Below are 26105 nucleotides of genomic sequence, written 5' to 3'. Positions count from 1 at the left end.
GTCTTCCATTTATTTCGATCTATAATCACAATCTTTAAACCTGAGAAACTGAATCATTGTTTCGTCGGTAAAGTAAACCGAGAAGATTGTTTTTATTTGAATTTTTATTCAATTATGCTACTGTAATGCATCTTTATACATACAATTCGGAGATATTTAGAGATTGACGTAGATATAAAATTTAAACAAACAGATTTGGTTTTTTTATTGCATTCTAAAACATACGGATTACATTCAAGATATAGATAAGGTTATGATTTTATTCACAATTATAGCATCTAAGTATATAACAGTAAAAATAAACAGGAAATTGTTTCGTCTAGATAATCATGTTACATATACTAGGAATCACCATGTAGTTTTGTTTAGAAATTTTCTAGTTTTTGAATTTCCTATGTGTTGACTTAGACAATATCTGAAAACAGAAAATACACATGTGCAATTAAATATCCACTCGTCATAAACATTACCGACGAGATAATACTAAAAACTAGAATTGGACGTCTATGCTTGAATTATGGTATTCTAATCGGTCTGCTATGGTGATCTCGTTGTCCATGTATAGACAATGTAAACTATATATAAAATATTATCTTCTATACCATAAATAATTATTTTATCTAAACCATGAATAATTTATGAATATCTATAGAGATCTATAGAGATAATTGTTTAAAGAAAATATGGTAAAAATATTGAATAAGGGACTCAACTTCTACATATATATATGACCTTGACATATATATTTTTGACCTTGACATATATATTTTTGACCTTGACATATATTTTTGATCTTGAAATATTATGAAAGTCACTCTTCTAAATACCTTTGAATAGATTTTAGTCGTCGTGTGTTGTTTGTTAAAAAGTTATTAACAAAAAAGTTTATAAATTGATAATTTTTACACATAGTGTACATTAAAATATAACATGCGCAGGAAAAGAGCTCCGCCCCTTCCCCAAAAAATAATCTAACCCATTGTTTACATCTTTATGCATCAGTTTCTCAATGAGAAATAATACAAAAATACAAAATATATATAGAGAAAGAATACAAAAATGTAAAGGATTAGGTTAGGTTAAAGTTTTGGGGAGGGAGTTCAGGGAAAGGAGCAAAGTCCATGGCATATACGTATTGTTTACCATATTTCAATGTACATTGTGTACAAAATTACGTTCCATTTATAAGAAAATTTTTTTGAAGAACTTTTTAACAAACAATGAGCGATGCTTTGATATATTACCTTGATGTTATTTAAGAATATATCCTTGATAACATTTATTAAGGTCAAAATCATAGGAGCTGGATTCCTTATTCAGTATTTTTACCAAAAGCATAACTTGCAAAAAAATTAATTAAGAAAAGTTTATATTTTTTAATCTTTAAGATTTTTATGTAAATTTATGAACATTGGCTGCTAATTAAACTAGAATATACAGCATTCTCTGGTGACATTCTTACTTTCACAGATTTAAATTTACCAATCTGCAACACAATAAAATGAAAATCTTATGCAACTTATCTTTTTTAAATATTGCATTTATAATTGATAGCCAGAGTAGATACAATCTAGTTTATCTTAATTCAATTATGTTTTTCTATGTATATATTTTAGTTTATATTCCATATAATTTACATTATCTAAAAAACTATGTATACATTATATAGATAATAAGTAAACAATCTGTGTAAATTTATAGATTGTGTCTATGCGGATTGTTTACTTATTATCTACATGTTGTACATACAAGGCCTGTTCTTTGTAGCTGCACTGTTGAACTGGTACAATATATTGAAATGAGACAAATATACATTTTCTCACTCTAACTTATTGCACTAGTTCAGCAGTGCAGCTACAAAGAACAGACCTATTGTTTTTCAGATAATATAAATATATAGATATAAATTATGTAGAAAATATTGGAAAATTTATATTACAATATACAGAAGAGTAATTAAATTTAGATATTTACCATATCTGTTCCGGAAATTAATTATAATGTTAAAAAATAATAAATTGGCATGAAATATTCCCTTCATTATGTGACCGATTAATAAACTGCCTATAACAATTTAACCAGAGAATTCTGTGAACTCTGATTTGTTTGGAAAACAATGTATATAACTTTATATCAGGATTCTAAATATTAAATAAAAATATGAACTTTTATCAATTAATTTTTAAACAAGCCTAATGTTTTTTAAATAACTCATTGCACACATATATAACATTTCATACATAGTTTACACTGTTTGCCTATAGAATAGAAAAGTATCATAATTTAAACGCTCAACTTTGAGCAATACTCTAAACACTTTCAGTTCTAGATAAATTTTCATAGGAATAAAGAAGCTCAAAGATAATTGAAGATCAGTTTATCGAAATTATTGATCGTTTTGAGCCTTAATACTTGATATAAATATTTAAATATTCAGCCTGTAATGAAGTATTAATTTTATAATTTACAATTTTCTCGACATTTGATCGCTATGTATGCAGACCTACAATGAAGTATACTAGATATTTTTGTGAAAATGCATTTCTGCAGTTATCTGCAATGATCTTATGCAAACTTACCGACAGTAGATTAATACATAGCAAAGTTTTCTGTTTCACTAAATCACACCAAACTGAAGACCTTTGATACTACTTTGTCGGTGGCATTACGTTTTGGAATGATAATGGAATGACGATAGAATGACAATGAATGCTTTCCATTTAGTGTCGCACAAATCGACATAAGTATTATTCTATCTTTCTATGAATATGGAGCGAAAATAGAATGATGCTCGCGTCGTCTAGCTGCGTTCGGGCGGGCGCTATTTAGCGCTTTATTCTTGTTCAACTTTTTCTAACAAGTAACAAGGACAGAGGACGCTCACAGCACTAAACAGCGTCTTCTCGAATATAGCTCAAGTGAAAAGCAGTCATTGATCAGAGATCAGACAAGTGACAACGTCAGAGAAAAATTACTGACTGTTGGCAACTTTGCATTGACGAAGCGCCTCGTTGAAGCCCTCGCAGAGGGACAAGTCAGACTGATTCTGAGCACATTCCAGGAACTGTTTGATCTCCCATGAGCAAGCTGCACCAACTGGCGCCGGGCTTGGAGCAGCCGCAGCCGCGGCTGGCGCAGCAGCCTCTGCTTCGTTGGAGCCTCCGCTGAAAAGCCCGGTCATGGCATGTCCGAGAGTATGTCCCACAGCGGATCCAATAGCCACACCACCGGCAGTGGCGGCCATTTGACCCATGAGAGATGGCTGCTGTGGCTGCGCCACCATGGGTGTCGATGCGGGAGCACGGGCTGGCACGGAAGATGGCGGAGATGCGGCTCTGGCTGGAGCAGGTGCAGGCCTGACGCTAAAAGCACATTTGAACGGGAATGATTCGGCTGATTCGACGTCTTGCAGAGAACAACTTCGCGCGCGGGCCACGGAATACGAGGTCCTCGGCGTTTTTGCGTACCGAGGCTGACGTTGGACGTCGCGCGACCATGATGTAATCGTCCGTGAAAACGGCGCAAACAACGAACAACGACTTATTTATGCGCGTCAAAAACACACTGCATTTTTTTACTTACGTTCGCGGAGGAGGGGCGGCGGCACGTCCACGTCGCGGCATTTTCTTTTTTATTTCTCGCTCGTTGTCAGGATCACAATCGACTTGTGTACAACGATGCTTCGAGCGGTCGCAACGCGAAATTCACTCTGACCACGTTCAACAACGTTTGACTAGCCACGATAGAGATGCTGCGACTCGAGAACCACGTTACGTAATTGCGCGACGGAAAGGATCAATATGCAGGATTTACACCGCATTCAATATCCGATATCCAATAAGAGAACAGCTTTCTATTAGAAAATTCAGTTTTCCATTGGAAAGCTGTTCTGCTATTGGATATTGGACGTCGTACGTCGGACGTCACGCGGTGTGAATCCTCCAATGAGCGGGCGAAATGATCAATGCGCGACGCGCAGAAGGCACCACGAAACGATTCGTGAAGATTCTTCCTCTCAACGGCTGATGCAAACGGCGAAATAATTAAATGTGCGGTAGTATAAATATAAATATCCACGTGGGTACGATCTATCTTTACATTGTGCAAAAAAACGGATTGTCATATTTATTGTACAGCAGCAGGACCTCGTGACCGATGATTCAGCACTGTCACGTGTAAATGAGTCACAAGTGTCAAGAGAGCGTCACTTTCGACAAAATTAATTAAACTACGCATCTGAAGAAACACATAACTCGTGACTGTATTCCCCATCACCCCCACTCGTCATTCTCTCTCTCTCTCTCTCTCTCTCTCTCTCTCTCTCTCTCTCACTCATCTTGCTTTCTTTTGAACGATTTGTTGATATACAATCCGCTACATTCGCTGTTTCAACGATAACAACTGATATCGGTACCGAGGTGGGTTCGAGGAAGAATAAGAGAATTTTTACAGTAACACAGATTTTATGTGCGCATGTGTGGTAAATAAATAGCATTCGATTGACGTTGAAATACTTACAATTGAAAGCGACAACGAAAATATGTTGAAGCCGAAAGCTCTCACGCAAGTTCTTAGTCAAGCAAACACCGGAGGTGTGGAGAACACTTTGTGAGTAAGAATTCGGAGAAATATACATACGTGAGATATATTAGTTTTTTCAGAATATTCTGTGCGTAAATACTTTTCTCTAATATCGCGTTCCTTTTTTAAGTGTACGAATTCATCCAAGAATCGCTTCACACTATAGATAGTCTCGTACACAGGGTTGTTCCATAAATTTTAAGATTACATCTACATGAATTGTTTATGTACCCTTTATGTGAATTACACAATCTGTTTTTATGTAGACAGTGGAAATTATGTAGAATATTATAAATTATATTAAAATACATAAAAAAGTGCACAAATAAATTAGCAATATCTATTTTGAATATTAATTATAAATTGTAAACGTAATGTTTAGAAAAGACAAATTGCACGAAATTTCTATTTTATTATAGCAGATTTAACTCGGAAGGTAAGAATCTCAGAAAATCCTGTAAACTTTAATTTGTCTAGGAAACCGTTGATAAATTTACATTAGGATTCTAAAGGTTAAGTAAAAATATAAACTTTTTTAAATTAGCTATATATTTATTACTTTTTTAAATAAGCTATATATTTTTTAAACAACATACATAAATTATACATTACCTATTATTATATTAAATTGTTATGGAAAAAGATATAGATATTGACTTAGTATCTCGATCAATCCTTAATGACAATAGCAAGTATACCTTGAGGATATCACATTTGATCTGTTTCCAAGTATTAATGCAATTTAATACATTATATGTTTATTCTGTAATATTTGTTCATCATTTATATATGACATCTTATACATAGTTTGCATTGTCTATACATAGACATTTTTCTTTAATTAATAACACTGGTCTATCAAAAAATCATTTTGTTACATGAATTAAATTATGCGATCTACATAGTATTTTTTACACTGAATTAAAAAGTGCCAGTATACTTTATTATATCAATGAAGGGTTTTCAGTAACATGATTTTGAAGTTAATTTAAAAGAAAGTTCATTTTCTTTAATATCTAATAAATATATGAAAGTTCATTTTCTTTAATGTCTAATAAATATATGACCTAATTTAAAAGATACAAACTAGTGATTTTTTACTGTATTGATTTGTACTTTAAATTGTTTCTTTTAAAAATAAAGAAAGAAGGTATCAGCATTTTCATATCTTAATTGGAGAAAAGTTACATAAAAGGAAAAAAATAATTATAATGAATTTTTATGAACAATATATTATTGCTTGAACAGAAGAACCTTTTATGGAAAATATTAATATTTAATTTTGATTCAATATTGATAGTATTACAATATAAAAAGTTTAGAAATTATATATAATTGAATTACAAATTGCATGGGGAATAGGCCAAGTACAAAATATTAAATCTCAGATGACAGTCACAAAAAAGACTGGATATTGGAGAAATTTTGCAGATTGCAAGCACAAAAATATATAAGGAACATGAGGAATTCCATGTGACAAATTACCTGTTGACCAGTATAATTATTCCTGCAATGTGACACTTAATATGCAAAAATTAATGTTGAATTAATGCAATACTACAGATTACTTAACAGAGATGGTGGATTATTAGCATACAGTGGTTATGGAGATAAAGATGCCAGAGTGACAGCTGCCATCACGAGTAACATTTGGACCGTTTATGAGAAAAATGGAAGGAATGCCTTTAAAGAAGATGAATTACAGTTTGTTCTAATGGATTGCATGGTAATTTATCCATCAGCGAATTTTATCATGTTAAATATGTAGAAATCTGTTAATACTCCGTTTTTGTTTTTATAGGAAGGAAAAGTTGTTATCACAGAAGTAGCTAACTTGCTGTTATGTTTGTATGCAAAAGAAAATGTAGGATTTGGATTGTTACGAGAAAAGGCACAGGCATTAGCTCAGTATCTCGATCAACCTTTAAAGACAATAGCAAGTATGCCTTGAGGGAATCACATTTGATCTGTTACCAAGTATCAGTGCATCTTAATATGTTGTATGTTTATTCTGTAATATTTATTTATTGTTTATAAGAATTTATAATTTGTACGAATACTGTATACATGTGTACAAATATATTTTTATTAATTTTATGCCGACATGTGTACATGCTTCCGTTTTATCGTACGCACAATCGGATATTCTATGCAAAGTAAAACAATAGGAAATAGGGCAAGCGAAAAAATGAAGTAGATGGTTTGCGTATAACTTTAATAGTACAATAAATCTTTTATTTTTCATATAAGTTACAATTAATAAAAACAATTTGCATTTAATTTTATCTCACTTTACAAATCACACGCCATAATCATAAAATCTACTTGATGTAAGCTTACCTATCGATAATGTAGTGTCAATAGAGAGTTGCCATATGTGTAAATAACTATTGTTATAATTTACTTAACGCATAAGAGTCGTTCGAAAAAATTCAATCTGCTTTTCTTTATATAATTTCTCGTGATATATATTTATAAATGTGTGTATGTGATATTTATTTATATGTGTGTGTGACTGACTGTATTGGCAGAAAAATAATCAACAATATTATATATCATATTTTATTTTTTTATTCATCGCGCGCTTACGGTGAATTGCACTACTAGGTAAGAATTATTGCATAGAAATTCCTAAAAAGTGTCTAATACCTTTAATATATATCAGAATCATCCTATACTTTAAATTACCATTCAATAAATGTCAATTAATAAATTTTGATTACATTATTATACATCTGCACGTACATACAATGACATGAAAAAGTATGAGAGTTTTGGATGTGGTAAAACTTTCTCGTACCCACAAATGAGAATAACGTTTTAAGAACTCTGTACTAGTTGTGCGGTAGATCAAAGTTGAAAATTATTAACGTGTTTTACAGAGAAGTGAATACCCAAAACAAATTGAAAATACATTATGGATGTACAATGAAGAAGAAACACAATAAGCTATATTATATGCGGTATATTATCGCGTAGTACGATAATTTCTTTTTACATCGTTTATTAATAACTTCTTCTACCTCTTGCTGTAATTCTTTTAGTTCTCCATGAAATGTAAACGCTACTTGCCTTGATCCCTAACGCCAAACACTGAATAATCGGTAAATTGTTATATCTATTATTTTAGAAGTCTATCTATATGAAAGTACAAACTTTACATGAGTGAAGCGGGGCGTGTCCGTCCCTCTCTCGTCATGTATAATGTGACGATAATGAACATTAATAATATGTCGACTAAATTAATGATCGGATACGTGAAAATTTGAGCTAGAAAATAATGCCTTACATTAGTCTAAACAACACTGTACATAGCACGAGATTAACAATATTGGTCCTAAAGTTTCTGAAATCCCGCCGTAGCAAATGAGAACTGTTTGCCAGCCAATCAGTGATATCTTTCTTGTTTTCTCTATACGTCCTCACTGTTTAAATACACGCCATCGAAACGATAAATGTATAGCACAAGTACCGATGATACACACACACACAATGACAATGTATAAAAATGTAATCGATTATTTTAGTATCCATATTGTAAATCGTTACTCTGTCAATGTCTGCAAAGTGGAAATTGCGTATGCGTGGGACAATAATTTCGCGGTGTATACAATACTAATGGCACATCTATAAAAAGCCGATATTACATAATACTCTTCCATTTAACATCGTTAAGTATGAATATATTGTCTAGGACACTTTCTTAGAATAGGCCTTCGACAATTGACAACCTACATCTGTCGCAAATACTCGCGCGAATTACTACGGATGTAGGGGATCATATTGCAACTGCAGATATATCCTGTGTGAAACGAAAAATCTAAATTTTTCTATTTTGGATAAAAGTATCAATTGTCGGATACGTATCTAATCTTGTATATTTCTATTGTTTTGATTCTGTGGATTACAAATATTTTAACTTTTAATATAGGATACATAAATATATGTATATATGTGTGTTGTATGTATATATGTACGTGTATTGTGTATATATATTCAGTATATATATATTTTTTTTTCCGTTGGAAGTTTAAATATTTGTACTTAAAGATTAAAACAATAAGAATGTTCAGGATTAGATACATGTCCAGACATTGATAACCTTATACGTCCGCTTCCCTTCATTGATTTGCGACAACGAAATCACATTCTGTCTTTTTTTCTTGATCTTTTGTGCAGTATGCTGTGAAATATAAAACGAATGTTTCGGAATCTTTTTGCGCGCGTTGTACATATCCCACATTGCAGAAATGTCCTGAATGCATCAAGGATATTATGAAAATATCTCAATATCTGTAGGATATCTCTATGATATATTCGGAACATTTCTACTGTGTGGAATATATATATATATATATATATATATATATATATATATATATGCATGTATGTATGTATATATACATTTCTCCCGCTGCTTAAAATTTCCTCTTCTGCAATGGCATTTTGCACGGAGATTTTCGATCCTCCGCTATTTTCACGCGCACCTTAGATTTGGGTATTCTTAACAAGTAGTGTAATAAAATTGCTTCGTTTAGAAAAAATCCCGTTTTCGTATCAACAGTATATGTAAAAAGTCAGCAATTTACATATTTCATAGTTATCAGTTTATGCGTCGGGTTTTGACAAAATTATCACGTTAGATATTACAAATATTATTTTATGTTTTTCTTTTTTTATTTCTTTATATAGCGGCAGTGCGAAGGTAAGTAATTTAGACATCTTACGATAAGGACACGGATGGGAAAAAGAATTCTTTCTTTTTGTACAATTTGGTACAAAAATGACACGATCTATATATATGTACTACATCCAAGATAAAAGCTACCATTTGTTGTAGAAATTTCTATGAAACCGATTGCCTCCACAAATGCCATTGTCCGTTAAAATATTCGATAAAGCTAAAACATAACTGCAGCCATTACGGAACAACGTTATTTATTAGTATATATAACTATGCGCTCTCTCTCATTCTCTCTCTCTCTCTCTCACTGACTATAGCATTTTATCTGCTTTTAAAGCAGATAGATGTGCTTAATAGAAAAAGGAAGGTTTCTGCTTTATGCCTGTTGTATTATAGCGATTATATCTGTGTATAAACTGTACGAAATTATTAAACTATCCCTTTTCCTGTTGAGATCAACGTTCTCTTTTTTTTTTTTTGTTCTTTTGGGCACTGTTTTAATGAAGAGGAATAAATTAATAATAACGTGATACTTTCGGTTTTAAAGCTTCATATACAATCTTGCTATGTAATAAATACATATCTATAAAACTTGTTTATATCCTTTGCACAATAATGTCCCTATACGTAAATATTACGGTAGAAATAGAGAGAATATAATGGAGAAATATACGAGTGTTTTACAGTTGAATGTTTTAAATGTAAAAACGAAAACAGTCTTCATCTTGTCGCAGCGCAGTTGATCAAACTAAGGGAGGCAAGGGAAAACAAGGACGGATCTAGACATTACATGCGTGAACCCTTCTGCTGCAAAACCTAGAATGTAATCCAATAAGTCTAAGCTTAATAGAAACGTATTAGTTTGCTTCACTTACAATTATAATACTTAATTCTAAATACGGAATCTAATAGGGCGTGTGACGTCACAAGAGGTTTTATCGTTCGAAAATTATTTCATTTCGCCTCTGTTATATATTGTTGCGTCTCTTTTTTTCTCACGTATAAATCAATTAAATGAATACCGACACGCTAATCTAATCTATAGCTACTGCGTATCCCCAAAAGCTACCATCATTAAAGAAAGCGCGCACGCGCGCGTGAACCCGTAATAATGTAAATATTAGTATACACTAATCGGGATTAATATCACGTAATTTAAAGAAATTGTACAAAAGCTCTTGATAAGGTACAACAATTCACGCTTACACGTCGCACAAAAGATATATATAATGTATGATGAATAATTTAGCATGCAACAATGATTCATGCAGGTCACAGGGCATAAAGTAACCAAACCAATGAAAGAAAAAATTCTTTATTTAACGAACGGCATGCGATACAATAATAATAATATAGTACATACAACAAATGTCAGAGGCGGAACATGCTCATGCGAACAGGCCTCTGGGCTCCACAGATTATCAGGTGGTTTTCCAGTTAATGAGACTTCAACAATGTGTATGTGTGTCAATGTATAAAGCGCACACGTTTGGAGTCACACACATATTTATGTATATATACACACAGACACAAGAGACAGAATGGAAATTCACGATTCACAATTCTCCCTTTTCAAAGATCTATCGTTTTTCACTTATTTCTGAAACACGCGAAACCACCTAATAAAGTCTGCTGTCGAACACTTTATGTCTACAAGAGAATTCCTCTTCCTTTTTGTGTTTTCGTCTCCTCTCGAGAACGATTAAGCAAAATAATTCTAAGCGACCGTCAAAAATATTGCGGAAAAATGTTTAGAGGAATGTATTGCTGGATTAAGCGTGACTGGTAGGGGGTGAGGTAATTCAATCTCATAATAAAACCGTTTGTATATATATCATATTTATCATACATATAGTATAATAAAGCTTATCTTTGGTTCTTTTCTTATTATTTTTTTTCTCTACCCAACCCGTCAGTATAGGCAAATTGTTAATACTAAAAAAAAATAATACTGCTTTATTCGACCTTATTGGAATGATGAAAGTGTGTTATTTGATTTCACAATAGCGTTAGAAATTAAGAAAATCAATGTTGGATTGCAAAAACAGGACAATCTCAGGACAATTTTCTCCCACTTATGGCAGTGAAGCACTTGGAAATTTCATTGGAATCCAATCCTTTCTTCTAGACAGGAAAGCGCTTGTGTTCCCAGCTGAGAAGAAGTAGTTAGATATTTATTGCTTCAATAAATATCTCATGCAACCCAACATAGAAGGGACATAACAATACTAACGCAGAGATTATTTAGAATATATAATTTTATTTAAATGGGAAGGGGGGGAAGAGTGAAAATATTTAGTAAAAGAATGTGATTGAACCTCAATCGACAAGATCTGTGTGGCAATTTATAGACCAATTCGGATATAACAAAAAAACAAAATGAGACCGCATTAGCCATAGCTACTTTGACTCAAATAAGGATGGGAAACAGTCGAATAGGATAGCGGTACCTTGACACGATCCGTGGATTCTTGTTCCTTACTGCTGAGCTGATTAGCCCCATATTCTCGGCTTACGACACACAGAAATTCGGCGTGATCGTCATTACCATAGTTATATTGAGAACCTATGTTGATTAACTAAAAGAGAAGAGAAAAAAAAGTGTCACAGGTGAGTTATTAACAATATGCAGACAGAATTTATATGCAATTAAGGATGCATTACCCACAACTCAAGAATAATTAATAAATTTTGAAAAAATACAGATTAATCAATAAAATCTAAAAATGATACAAACAATTTGACATTGATTCAAAGCCTGGGTCAAAAGTTATTTCACTTTGAAGTATAAATTCAGTATAACCATGATAACGTTAAATGACATATTGATAATATATTTATTAACATTAAAAACTTGGAAATGCTTTCATCCGTGCTGTTATAGAAATATATTGTTGCTCTCTCTCAATAATCTCAACAAAAAAGATTTCTAAAAATATCGACAAATATTTAAAATAATGTAGACAAAATTTCATCAAGATTTAGAGATAATAATATAATAAAATAAATAGACTATAATGATGTGATGTTAAGGTGGAAATATATTGTTATTTGATCGATTTTGTGTGTGTATACACTGAGAGAAAAGACTGGTAACTATAACAAACTGCATTTAGTTACAGAAATTCATTGAATCCTTAGTAACTAATACTAAATATGATAATAATTACCAAATATTTAATAGATCGGGAGTATGACGTAATTGCATTCACAGTAACATCAATTAAATAATTTAGTAATAGTTACTTAATGTTAAATATTTAATATGAAATATATTATAGTTATGAACAGATATTTGATAATTGTTATGAAATCGTTATATCCCATATAATAAAAAATTCAGTAGGTACGAATTCTATTTTGTTACCAGTATAAGTATGTTTTGTTGCAGTACAACGAAAAATTCATTCATTTGTAGCTATTACATCGTTTCAATATTTATTATTACAATAGTTGGTTGAACCTATCAAAAATTTTGTAACTATTACAAAATCGCTTATTTTGCTCAACTATTCAATAAGTTTTATTTACCAAATATATTCTGGAAGCAAATAAATTTTACTTCTGTCAAATAAATAATTTATTTTACAGAACTAAATTAATTAATAAGTATTGCCATAGCTTTGGCCCGCTATATTTACGTCTATCATTTAGTAATAGTAACCAAATTTTGATAATATTTACTAAATTCTTCTCTCAGTGTATATACAGGCTGTTCAAGAAAAGACTTAAAACTTATAAGATAGATAGTGCTCATTATAACGAATAAAAAATGTTTAGCAAACTTAGGTCGAAAAATCAACTCTTTCAGAGTTACGCGTGTTTTTCGGTTTTTGTAACGTAAGTTATTTGTGTGCTTTCATTGATTACGTATGGTGAATGAAGGAACGAATATTTTACCATATTACTTTGATGTTTAAAAGAGGTGTTTATATATCTTTTTTAAAAAATTCCTGATCTTTTTCAAGTTAGTTCTATTTCTACACAATAAAAGTTAGTTCTATTTCTACACAATAAAATTTACGCTTTTTTTCTCTCTCTCCTCCTCCTCTCTCTCTCTCTCTCTCTCTTTCTTCTCTTATCCTGCTTCAGTACAGTATAGTCACTTGTCCCCTTATGATTGGTGATCGCACAATGTTCAACAGACGCGGTAACAAGAATTCTCTCAATTATGCCGACTTGTTAATTACAATCGGGAAATGGCAGACATGCATTTTATGTATGTATTGCCAATGAAAAAATTTTACTAAGCCAATTTTATAACTTTTAACGACAAAGTCGTTATCGTTATGTTGTTGCGCAGTGCTGGGATTTTGTAACACGTTATTGGAGTTTCGTTATGGTTGCGCAACTTTTCTACAGTATACAAAAGCTACGCAGCGATAACGAAACTGTCGTTAACTCCAATAACGAGTTACAGAATCCCAGCACAGCACAGGTATGCATGGTAGAAAAGTGCTGCGCAACAACACAACATACCAGCAACACCGTCGTTATGATAAGTTAGAGAATCGATCTACACGACAACTTCACGATGTCTTTATGACAAAGATATCCAAATCATTTTAATTTCATCTCACACGCTGTTCAAAGAGCTTCATTAACGACTGAATCGAGCTCATTATCGTTTTGTCCTTGCGCTAATATGATAGAAAAACTGCGCAACGATAACATAATGACAACGATACTGTCGTTAAGAGTACCTAAAACTCCGCGTTGACGGTGACGACATGATTGTAAACGGCAAAATAATGAATTATTAGGGGAAAATAGATTCGTTCGTTTCCGAAAAATTTCTGCACTAGTGCAAACTATTGCAGTAGTACAAAAGTTCATCGAAAACAGACAGACCTAATGATGTAAACAGACGACCAATTTTTTCCTGCAAACCACAGCATTATTACTAAATATAGTGCGTGCAAGTCACGTGTGACACAATCGTAAAATTGTGAAAATGCTCCGGACACTATGCTTATTGTGATATTTAATGCGTACAAGTAAATTTTGGTCATATTGGGAATAGAGTCACATAGCTGATTTCCTATCAAAACAAAGCGATTTGTCGCATTTATTTTGCGGCTATGTAAAAGTTATTTCGACAAAAGAAAAGTATCAGGAGTATCTCACAAGTATGCAGAATAGATTGCAAGTATCATTTGAATGATATATCTTTTTATTTAACTGTGATTTGCAGGAATTTTGGGCATGATTTTCCTCGCTTCATCAATCCAATATGGCCGCGGTGAGTATTCAGGACACTCTAGAGCGGTAGAAGTAAATCCAAACATCAGTTATTTAGACTGTAACAGGAATTACTGCTTCTTTTATGTAGCAAGTTTTTCATAAACAACCTATTATCATTACAAATCCTTTATTAATACTATATCAATATTATATCTAATGAGTGTAGACTCTCATTCCATCAGATTACCTACCAAGTATGTATAGTTCTTTTCTGATTCAAAAAAGATCAGAAATTTTTGAAAGAGGACATATAAACACCTTCCAAATAAGTGTTAATGTAATAAGTATAGTGAGATTGTGTATGTAATAAGTATAGTGTTAATGTAATAAGTATAGTGAGTCGTTGGCGTTCATTCACTGCGTGTGATCAATAGAAGCATACAAACAACTTGTATCACCAAAAACATAAAACATTTGTAACTTTAAGAGTTGATTTTTCAATCCATGTTTTCAATTTATATTACTAAACATTTTTTACTCAATTAATGGTCTTAATTATGATTGAAGTCCCAATTTCACATCTTAAGTATGTTTTATTAATTAAATTATTAATTATAAATATATTATTAAATTATTAATATTAAAACAATACAAATTATGATTAAAAACAGACAACATTTTTTTTAATTTTTTTACAATCGTATCCTGAAATTATATAATATTGTTATTTATATGTGCATATATATATATATATATATATATATAATATATGTACATATATATAATCTCAGAGAGAGAATAAACAATATATAAATATTATATACAATTTATATTGTATAATATTAAAGAAAAAGTTCATAGTCTACTGTTTGATTTATCAGTTGTTTAGATTTATAAAATTGTCAATATGTAGATTATGTTATGTAATAGATTGTGTGCTAATGTCATCTGTATTCTGTATAAAGTAAAACAATGAATATGGGCATTATTGTTAATATGAAATTGAATATTGTATAACTCATTATAAGGACACAAAATATTTATTGACCTATAATTGGACCTATATTTGGGGCTTACGCACAAATATTTCAAATTATTTAATTTTAAATGTAGAATTAATCATTTTAAAATCTAATAATTTGGTTTTGATACTATAATATTTGTTGCTTACATTGGTATCAATAATTCCTTTTAATGTTTGATTGACAAACTTATGTAAATGAATAAAAATTACTGTAACTTTGAATAGCCCAAAATTAGGATCGTTACCTTATAATGAATACTATCTACTCTGTAAGTCTTGAATCCTTTTTTAGCAATGTGTATATGTATGTGTGCATGTATGTACATATATACACATAATATACATGTTTTCATATGGAAAATGAAAATATTGATGTATTTCTAACAACTTCTTGCATGAGTAATATATCCTTAAAAAGACAATTAAGATTTGTTCTTTGAAACTGTGCTAATATACATTTTTGGAATTTAAGAAGAAACAGATATATAGCTATGATTTGGTGTAAGAAAGAAAAATAACTAGTGCAAACTGGTGCAGACAGTTTAGCTGCAAAGAAGACCATTAGTTATACCTGTTCAAATTTCCATCCGTCCGACATAGTAGACACCATTTGCGTTATCTCGTCCTCGTGGCACTGAAGGACTCTATAGACGTGTTTCTTGGAGTCTCTCTGTGGCCGAGTATCCCTTACTATAATTCTTTCTTTGACTAGCCGAATGAGCTCGGTAATATTATAAAACTCTGCTTCCTCCAGCACACCCTCCTCGGTAAGGTCTTTATTGATGACCAGCTTGCCGTGGCGTAAATAATTCAAAACCGGACTGAAGTACGTGGGATCGCGGTCTATCAGGTACGCTCCCGTCTCGTCCTTAAAAACAAAGCATTCACACAACCGTTCAACTCCGTTCAACCGGGTAACATCTGCGTGCGGCAAAACATGCGACCCGCTTAGGCTAGCATGAGCTTACGGATAGACCGTAGGATTACGTTGTAGGCAAATTTACTTCGACCAAACCTGTTTGAAATTCCCGGTAAGAAACAGTGTCAACTAACCCTGTCCGAAATAAGGTCTGAGTCCTCTTGGCACAGCCGGTAGAGGAACGAATTTGGGTCTCTCGTCAGGGTGGTCTTCGCCGTTAAAAAATATGTTCCGCCCACGTTCAGTCGCACCCACTGATTATTGCACCGCTTGTGAACATGATTCTCTGTCATTTCGTGCGTATTCGTGTCGCCAAAGTCCGCCATACTTGCATTGGCATCAATTGACATTAAGAAAAGTCAGGTTACGTTAGATCGCGATCGAGCACCATTGCTGGATGATAGACAGTGCAGCGTCTAAATTCCCGTCCTCTACATGGAGTGCGTTTTTAAAGTACTGCTACTGTAGCCACTGAAATATATACTACCTGGAACGCGCGCTACCTCTTGAGTGTTGCGGGCTGAGAGAGAGCATGCTTGTAGGTCTCGAACAGCGCTCTCTCTTTGTCTAGTACAGTCTGAACCAAAAGCTAAGTCGGCTGATTTCTAACATAGCTGAATATCCGAATAGGAACCATCTTTGCTTTGTTTTTCTTAATAAGTCGATAAGTGAATACTAATAAATAAGAAAAAATATATCTACATATTTTTTTATATCCTAATGGTTCCTGCCCACAGGACGCGGCAACGCTTGCCGCACGGTGGAAGTTCGCACAACAGCCAATCAATGGTTGTGTTCTTTTATTTGCAGCAGATGTAGCTGAATGCATCTCGTGGATGCATCAAGATTGTTTTTAGAGGTTAAAGACTTTTTAAAGTTACTAGCTAGTGATATACTGTCCCTAGAAAATAAATTTTCCTATTGGCTATTGGATCGTCGATGTCCGACGTCGGGTCCCAATCAGTAAAGGCACCGAAAGCGACATATCACTTTGTTTTTGAAGGTTATGTCTTAATATAAAGCTCAAAATATGAATGTAATTATATATACATGTAATTGGAAGTATCCTCTATCAGATAATATCACATTTTTACTGAAATTGTTTTTAGACTTAAAACAAAAAAATATTTTTCTAAAACGCACGAAAATAGAGTTCAAAAAAAATGGGTGCCAAAAGCGACATACCTATTGGAAGTTATATAACATGTTGCATATATAATAATATTTGATGATAAATAGTTCGTTAATGCGTTTAATGGTTGAATAATATTTATTTTATTTAAAAGCAATATTTATGTTAGTGTTCACTGATGTATATAATTACAAATAATTATTGAAAATGATTTACATTTACATTATTGCAGCAGAGTAAGTTCATATACAACACATGTCACTTCACAGTGTGAGGTTAGAATCAGGTTATGTTAGTCACAGACTATCGTAGTTATCGCATACTATATGTCACTTTAAAACACTTCTCATAAAATTTTTCAAGTGCATCTAGAAGAACTTAATGTTGAACAAAAAGATAATTATCGATGTTTAGTCTACGTAATTCGCTAATAAAAATCATAGAAATAAAACTTGCGAATTTCTAAAACTCAATATTTGCTAATTTAGCATATAAAAAAACAAGAAATATACCAAGTATGACTTTTTCATGACTTTACTGTAAAACGAATTACGTTTATAATAGTTTTGATAAAATACAACATTTCATACATGAGATATAGAGGTATGTCGTTTTAGAAAGCCTATGTCGCTTTTGGCTACTTTCCTCTAAATGTATCAGTATTGCCTTTATAAAAATTGTGAGAGAGAGAGAGGCAGTTTAATAATAATATTAAATAATATAAAAAATGTCATTAATTGAAATCGATTTAGTACATGGAACATGGCCAGTTATTAGAGCATAAAGAGTCCTTAGAATTAATTTCAGATGCTGTTATTACAAACAAACCTCTAGTAGCTCTCACATTTGCAGTATCCACCTACAACTCATTAATAAATTAATTTTTCCATATTTTTTTACTACAATTATCCCAGCAAACACAAAATATTACTGTTATATAATATAGACGTACGGGTGGGACCCGATTGACCACGATATGATTGGACACAGATTGTAATGATTGGTTCGACCTAGTAATTCACTAGATAATTCTTTTCATCGGTTGGTTGTGTCCAATCGTATCGTGGTCAATCGGCACGCTCCCGACGTAACACGTCTCTTGTTACTCTTGTTACTCCTATGTTATATCTTTCTTTGTTAAGTTATGTCTTTTTTTGTTAAGATTGTAATATTTCGATTATATTTAATACATATTTTTGTACATTTATTGAACATCCCGATGAAAAATTTTTCATGCAAAATTTTGTATGAAATTTGTCCATACATAATTATGTATAATTATATATAATCATATAAAATTATATATAATTATACACAATTATGTACAACAATATGTATAATTACATATAAATTTATGCGTAATTATGCAAAATTATATATGAATTTATATATATAATTATATATATAAGTAGAATGTATGAACATGAATGGACAAATTTGATACATAATAATATATAATTATATATAATTTTATATAATTTTATATAATTATATATGAAAAATTTTTCATTGGGATATTACATCCCACACAGCAGGAACGTCCCAAATATATCACAAGGATATCTTAAAGATATCGCATATCCCAAATATATCTTTAGGATATCCCTGTGATATATTTTGAACACCTCTGCTGTGTGGGATCAATTACTATTGTTCTCTATCCTTTTCATTCATTAACCCAGACAGCACAAAATATTTATAAGATTTATTTGAATATTTTATGAATATTTACTAAAATATTTCATAAGTATATTTACAAATATATTTACAAAATATTTTTGACCTTAGATTCAATAGATGAAAAATATTTATTTCATAAATATTATAAAAATATTTATTAAAATATATACATTTTTATACATTTTTCTTTTTTCTTGAATTTTTCTTAAAATTTCTATTTTATTGTTTCACACGCTACTTAATTAAATTTAAATTGTACTTTGAAAATTTGCTTACCATTGCTGAGATTCGAATTTCTTATTTTTTTATTAATTTAATAATTTTAAATAATTATATTTATTTTTTTCATATATAATATTTATAAATAGATATATTTACAAAATATTACTACAAATATTTATTTTTCGTTTACTATAATATATTTACTCTGTATTTTAATAATATTTTTAATAAAGATTTTGATACTTTTTCCTTCATGTATATAAAATATTTATATTATATTTATATAATATTTTTAAGAAATAATTCGAAACAAATATTTATCATAAATATTGTACTGTCTGAGAAACGCACTACTTTCTGCACACCAAAGAACCGTATTCGTACTTAAGGTTCCTTCATATTCGAAACTCAGGCTACAATTTTTTGGCAGCCGCTTGGATTGGGATGCGAGCAGTTGCATGATTCTGCTTGCAACTTAAATTAAAAAATGAATCAAGAAGAACGGTCAAGATGTACGCAGTCTATAGCTTGATGTGCGCAACTGGATATACAGAACGATTAAATTATGCATCGGATGCATCGGGTTGTATCTGTTGCGAATAAAAGAACGCATCTAAGATATTGTTTTTCCATGAGAACTACAAGGTTATTATGGAAAGCAGCATATTGATTGGCTGTCGCGCGGATTTTCGCCGCGCGGCAAGCATTACCGCGTCCTGTGTGCAGGAGCCATACAACTTTTATTCATAAGCTTAATGGCTCCTGCACACAGGACGCGGTAATGTTTGCCACGCGGCGGAAGTCCGCGCGACAGCCAATCAATATGTTGTTTTTCCGTAAGAACTAGAAGGTTATTACGGAAAGCAGCATATTGATTGGCTGTCACGCGAACTTCCGCCGCGCGGCAAGCATTACCGCGTCCTGTATGCAGGGAGTCGATTGTGTATTTCAAAATGGAATGAAAATGACAAAAATAAACAAATTTACTAGAATATTTGTAATAACTTCATTGGTCAATGCCTAGTGAATTTGCTTTTGTAATTTTTACTTCGTTTCAAGATACACAATCGACCCCCAAGAGCCATTACTGCGTCCTGTGTGCAGGAGTCATTAGCTTTTGGTTCAGACTGTACTAGACAAAGACAGAGCGCTGTTCGAGACCTACAAGCATGCTTTCTCTCATCCTGCAATACTCAAGAGGTAGCGCGCGTTCCAGATAGTATATATTTCAGTGGCGAAAGCAATCACGAGCAAAAACTGTGGAACGCTCATGATTGGTTCCACTCTCGTTCCACGCTCCTCTATTTCGCTGCATGGGTATGTACCCTAAATTTCCAATCCGTAATGTGACACGGGCTTTAGACCCTCGATCTCTGATCATTGCAAGCGCCATGTGGAACGCACCATAGGAACTATCGCATAGAGAATGCAGAGAAGAGAGGCAAGATAGAAAGAGAGAGACGATACGCGCGAATGTCGCGTGTTCTAGCGCAAGAACTTGCGGCGGATCGTTTTACGCGAGAAGCACGTGACGCGAGGACAATCGCATCGATGTCGACAGCGAGGGCGGCGCATTGACGCGTTAACAAACGTGACATCGCAAAAGACAAAACGAGCGATCGCGCGATCAGTCGCAGCGCCCGTTCCCCACGACATATGTATAGAGCCGCGCGACCATCGCGGTCTGGGTTCGAGGCTAACGCGTATAAAAACGTCCATATACCGCGGATTACCGGCAGTCATTGCGACGGCAGTCTTTCTCCGACGTGATATGCGGGGCGCCGCGTCGCGCGTCGCCGTCGTCGTTATCGTCGCCGTCGTGGACTACGATTAATTGCTCGTAGCTCGCTCTCGGGGTCTCCGCTCGGGGAGGAGGATGCCGGTGAAAGTCGACGTGGTGCCGCCGCCGCCCGCAAATTCCAAGCAGCCGGGTGTCACGAAATCCCTCCTCTACAACGGCTCGCGCTTCCAGGGTTCGCAAAAGTCCAAAGGCAACAGCTACGACGTAGAGGTGGTTTTGCAGGTTAGCCATAACCCCCCCCCCCGCCTCCTGTCCTCCGCCCGTCGGCCCCCGCGCCCTCTTCCGCGCCCGTTGTCCACCACCGCCTCCGCACCTTCGTCGTCGCTTCTGTCGTCACTTTTCAGAAATTGCGCCACAACGTTGGAGTACGTGCGACCTCGCCGTCGCCTCCGCGTTGAGGCGCGAGCGGATAATGACGATGACGACGACGGCGCGAGACGATCGTTCCGCCGACGATGACGACACCACCGTCGTCGCTGACGCTCCTCGTCCTGTTCTTCGTATCTCTTCTTCTTTCCCTCCTCGGTGCACCCTTCTCCCTGTTGTTCCGAGACTTCCAGCCGCAGGACGAGAGAGGGTCGTGGCTTCGCGCGCGCGATCTAGATCGCACGAGGTAACCTATGACGCGTTGCGAGCGGCGCGTGTCTCCCTAGCGCGCGGCACGTTGACAGCTCGTTATTGGCGTGCAACGATCGCCGTATACCGATCGATCACAGTCACGTTGATCACGGCGTTCCCCCGTGATACATGTCAGACGCGCCGAGATCAGCCGCGATCGCGACGCGCGCGTCTTCATTCCACGATTCTTCGTGTTCACAGCACGTGGACGAGGAGAACAGTTACCTCTGCGGCTACCTAAAGATCAAGGGTCTCACAGAAGAGTTCCCGACGCTGACAACCTTCTTCGACGGCGAGATCATCTCCAAAAAATATCCGTTTCTCACCCGCAAGTGGGACGCTGACGAGGATGTTGACAAGAAGCACTGGGTTTGTTTTTTTTCAACTTTTATCTATGCTGAGTCGCTATCATTGGGTTATCATTCGTTTGTGTCCTTTTTATTTTCTGTTTTTCTTTTCCTTATTCGTTGCAGAGTAAGTTCGAGTCGTTCTGTCAGTATGCCAAATCATTCAATTCCGACACGTTCGATTATGAGGCTTTAAAGGGGACCGACTTTGTATTTATGAGGTGGAAAGAACACTTTCTGGTTCCTGACCACACGATCAAAGATATCAACGGTGCCTCCTTCGCGGGATTCTACTATATTTGCTTCCAAAAATCAGCTGCCTCGATAGAGGGCTTTTATTATCATCGTAGTTCTGAATGGTAAAGCGACAACAAGTTATACATACACATATACATCATTATTTTCATTCTGATTGTCGACTTGCTCGATTCAGCAGTTTTGAATATTTTAGAGATATGAGAAATTAATAATAGTAATAATAATTGGCAATACTTAGGTCTTTGAATGCACAAGTGATACTTATGTTGATCAAAAGTATACTGAATTATGAATTATTCCCATCCTGAGATTACTTGATTTAGCAGTTTTGAATTCTGGAGATATGAAAAATTAGTAATAATAATTGGCAACATTTATATTTTTCATATACGATTATTATTTTAATGTACAACTATTATTTGCATCGAACAAAAATATGTTGAATTATAAACTATTCCAAATCTGAATATTCAATTTACTCATTCTGGTAGTTTCGAATTTTAGAGATATGATAATTAATAATAATAATGATATTTGATCTCTTTAAACATACACAAGTGATATTTGCATTAAACAAAAATATGTAGAATTATGGTTAACGTGTGAAATAATCCAATGAAATTCGATCGTGCTAATTGATACCATAATTATATTGTATTATTATTTTATGCAGTTATGTTATATATTGATACTATAATTGTATTATTGTTTCAGGTATCAGTCGTTGAATCTGAGACATGTGCCGGAACATAGTATACAAATTTACGAGTTCAGGTGAAGTCGATACTCTCACTGAGAAATCTCGATATTCAAGTCTTTTCCCTCGTAGCACACAGATCTCATAACAATTTGGCGTACAAATTTAATTAGAATTTTCGTATTCGTGTTTGTTAATCATGACACTGCAGTAACGAGACTATGATGAAATAGTGGAGTTCGATGAACCAAATGACGTTATATAATCTGTATGGTATTCACCATATAATTATTACCATATTGTTCCCTCTTAGTCAATCATTAAACAGAGCATCGTAAAGATAATGAAGATTGTGAAGTGCTTAATAAATGATATATCAATTACAGATTATCTTCGTATTGTCCGTAAATTGTGATTTTTGTCAAAATAAATTAATTGATGCCTCTTATTATTTTAAATTATTTACATTCGTTACGCGTGTGATATTGCAGAAGAGTTTTAATATAATTGTGCATGATTCGAATATAGACATTCAATAATTACAAATTATCGATTTCTTTCCTTTTTATTATCTAAACGATATATACGAATTGTATGCACTAATTATGCGCGTGACAACGTAGATTCTAAAATTGTGAAAAATTATATTTAAAAAAAAATTTACATAATTATATACAAAAGGACTATGCTATTTACAGAGAGGTAACATTTTTTTAATTCTGTATTAGTTTAAATATTCATGAGATCTGTCTGCTATATTATAAAAGATCATATGTAATTGTTGGTCGAATGAGATATATGTATATCATAAAGGAAAAGAAAAGCTAATCATGAAAGTTATAAAAAAAACAAAATAATTAAGCGTCTTGAAATATCGAGGTTTGACCTGTACATTTTATGTTGGAAATATATTTATTTTATGCAGTCGAACTTTGTCGGACTCTAATAATATTTTATACATACATGCATACATACATATATACATAGAGTATGTGTGTATGTATATGTGTGTGTGTATGTACACACACATACACACACACATATACATACACACACTCGATTTTAAGACTAGGTATTAGACACATGTTGGGGCTGTTTGTAAAACTTGTCTTCATGTTTCGATTGAGTGTTAATTAAATATTGATTCTCTTAGGAAAATAGTATGTTGTTGTGATAAGCATTATTATAATACCCATATATACGGATGTATATAAGTTTACGAATTGTAATAACTAATATATAGCTTATTAAGAAAGCTTTGGAAGTTGTACATTGGCGCATTGCAACTTTAATTTATGCGTGAGATTTACAAAACTACACGCGATAACCCAGTGATATTGATATTTTAGAGGAACGGTATATGCTGCACTATATCATTTCCGAGATTTTATGTTTATTAGTTAAGTGCTAATACTTTCGTTCTTTGATACTTGTGCTAATATCAAAATACTCAGAAAGTAATAGAGGAGTAAATATGCTTTTTACAAGGGAGCGCATATCGATTCGATAAGTTTACGTAGCGAACAGTCACATTTGGATATTGGAAAACGTAGAGAGAGTATATACGTAAAATATATATTTAATATAACATTAGATACTTTAAAATATACAGACACATTGTTAAATATGTTAAGTCGATCTTTATTACAAAATGATCTACTGTTACTATGTTTTTATTTCTAAGCTGTACATTGTTGTGCACGTGTTTCTTTAAGAGGTATATTTTTGTGTTATCAGTTATTGATATCGGCTATAAACGCGTGCAAAATTTCACATATCAATATATAATTTGCAATACGTTATATTTTTCTTTGTAGGTTGCGAAAAAAAATAATTCGTTTTAAGCGCTAAATCTAATCCTAGAATTCATTTTAGCAACTTTTTGTGTAACAAGAAATATAAAACTTATTAATGAATTGATTCTGCGGAAATTTTCGAGGGGATTGTTTGAATCTTTATTGGGATTAATATACGTTCAGACATAACAAATTTATTTTCACGATTCGACCGTACGTGCTTTAACTAAAGAACACGATATACAGTAATTATAAATGAATGTAAATCAGTCAACGATCACACAACTCATCATTACATTGTAATTCTGAATCTTACACCGTGATTAGAATCACTGTAGCTTAGGATGTATCGATTAGTGAAAATTACAGTGCTCAGATCGACAAGAAAGTAACATCCATAATATGTTATCATCGCAAATTCCAACAATTAAATTTAATAAGAAATTCGATCAAACCAAAAGTTTGATTTAATTAAGCATAATAGTTAAAATTAGAAACATATTTGTGTACAGCAAAAAAAAGAAGAAGCGTGTGAAGCGGAATGATCTAATCGCATGAAACGGAATTCCTTATCTTTATTCTTGGCGCGAAATAAAATTTTGCTGTTAACACACACGAAGCTAACATTTTACTATTAAATTAGAAACATTTTGTGTCAAACGGGACGGCATTCTCTATTTATTCTTTCCTTTAATACTTCATGATCCTTCCTCCCTTTTTCCCTCTCTAGGTACCTTTCTTATATGCAAGAATTTTCACTATTTTAATGAAAAATGTACAATATTATTAATATTGGTTGCGTGTTAAAGAAAATTCGGTGTTTCAAGTAAGAAAATCTATTTAGATTTCTCTATTGAATTACCTGAAGTATGCATTGCAATATAGTATGTCAAGTTAAGTTTATTTTAGTACATCTCAGAGAAGTAAGCACATTGTGTTATATTCTCATATAAAACAATATAATAGTTCTTTTTATATATACATAATATAATTTAGTTAAGTCTAACGCAATATAAATACATCTCATGTGCTTTTCTGGCATTGAGTGATTTGTTACAGACACATTGTTAGAAGAGATCGTGTATGTGTGTATTTATATAGGGTGTCCAGTAATTCGCGGCGCAGCCAGTAGAAAACATAAACCTAAGCAAAATCTCATACC

At 33.1% G+C, this 26105-nt stretch overlaps 4 protein-coding genes across 7 annotated transcripts; 2 read left to right on the top strand and 2 right to left on the bottom strand.

Annotated features, from left to right (window-relative positions):
- Positions 1 to 175: 175 nt before the first annotated feature.
- Positions 176 to 3788, bottom strand: LOC116844933 (coiled-coil-helix-coiled-coil-helix domain-containing protein 2). Its single transcript, XM_032817110.1, has 3 exons — positions 3583 to 3788; positions 2980 to 3362; positions 176 to 415 (listed from the first exon to the last, which is right to left on the bottom strand). The coding sequence occupies exons 1-3, from the start codon at positions 3621 to 3623 to the stop codon at positions 405 to 407; spliced, it is 435 nt and encodes a 144-aa protein (XP_032673001.1). The 5' UTR covers positions 3624 to 3788; the 3' UTR covers positions 176 to 404.
- Positions 3789 to 3977: 189 nt separating this feature from the next.
- On the top strand, positions 3978 to 6678 carry LOC116844934 (ragulator complex protein LAMTOR2). Its single transcript, XM_032817111.1, has 3 exons — positions 3978 to 4608; positions 6145 to 6307; positions 6383 to 6678. The coding sequence occupies exons 1-3, from the start codon at positions 4541 to 4543 to the stop codon at positions 6530 to 6532; spliced, it is 381 nt and encodes a 126-aa protein (XP_032673002.1). The 5' UTR covers positions 3978 to 4540; the 3' UTR covers positions 6533 to 6678.
- An 853-nt stretch (positions 6679 to 7531) lies between these two features.
- Positions 7532 to 17082, bottom strand: LOC116844932 (BTB/POZ domain-containing protein KCTD5). 4 transcript variants are annotated; one of them, XM_032817109.1, is made up of 4 exons: positions 16527 to 17073; positions 16045 to 16341; positions 11716 to 11844; positions 7532 to 10081 (listed from the first exon to the last, which is right to left on the bottom strand). In XM_032817109.1, exons 1-4 carry the CDS (start codon positions 16740 to 16742, stop codon positions 10052 to 10054), a joined length of 672 nt encoding a protein of 223 aa, XP_032673000.1. In that variant the 5' UTR covers positions 16743 to 17073; the 3' UTR covers positions 7532 to 10051. The 4 variants fall into 4 exon arrangements, with proteins under 4 accessions (XP_032673000.1, XP_032672999.1, XP_032672998.1 ...); XM_032817108.1 differs by lacking the exon at positions 7532 to 10081 and adding an exon at positions 10565 to 11417 and having other exon boundaries at positions 16527 to 17079; XM_032817107.1 differs by lacking the exon at positions 7532 to 10081 and having other exon boundaries at positions 10565 to 11844; positions 16527 to 16823; positions 16896 to 16913.
- Positions 17083 to 20898: 3816 nt separating this feature from the next.
- Positions 20899 to 25606, top strand: LOC116844979 (glucose-induced degradation protein 4 homolog). The gene is made up of 4 exons (XM_032817184.1): positions 20899 to 21449; positions 22047 to 22214; positions 22319 to 22551; positions 23165 to 25606. Exons 1-4 carry the CDS (start codon positions 21303 to 21305, stop codon positions 23226 to 23228), a joined length of 612 nt encoding a protein of 203 aa, XP_032673075.1. The 5' UTR covers positions 20899 to 21302; the 3' UTR covers positions 23229 to 25606.
- The last annotated feature ends 499 nt before the right edge of the window (positions 25607 to 26105 follow it).

Source organism: Odontomachus brunneus, unplaced genomic scaffold, assembly GCF_010583005.1.
Source record: "Odontomachus brunneus isolate Ranch 3 - 2012 unplaced genomic scaffold, Obru_v1 Obru_scaffold_048, whole genome shotgun sequence".
In the NCBI taxonomy this organism is placed as follows: domain Eukaryota; kingdom Metazoa; phylum Arthropoda; class Insecta; order Hymenoptera; family Formicidae; genus Odontomachus; species Odontomachus brunneus.
Note: the sequence above shows the minus strand (reverse complement) of the source record. Positions and strands in the feature narration are given on the sequence as shown.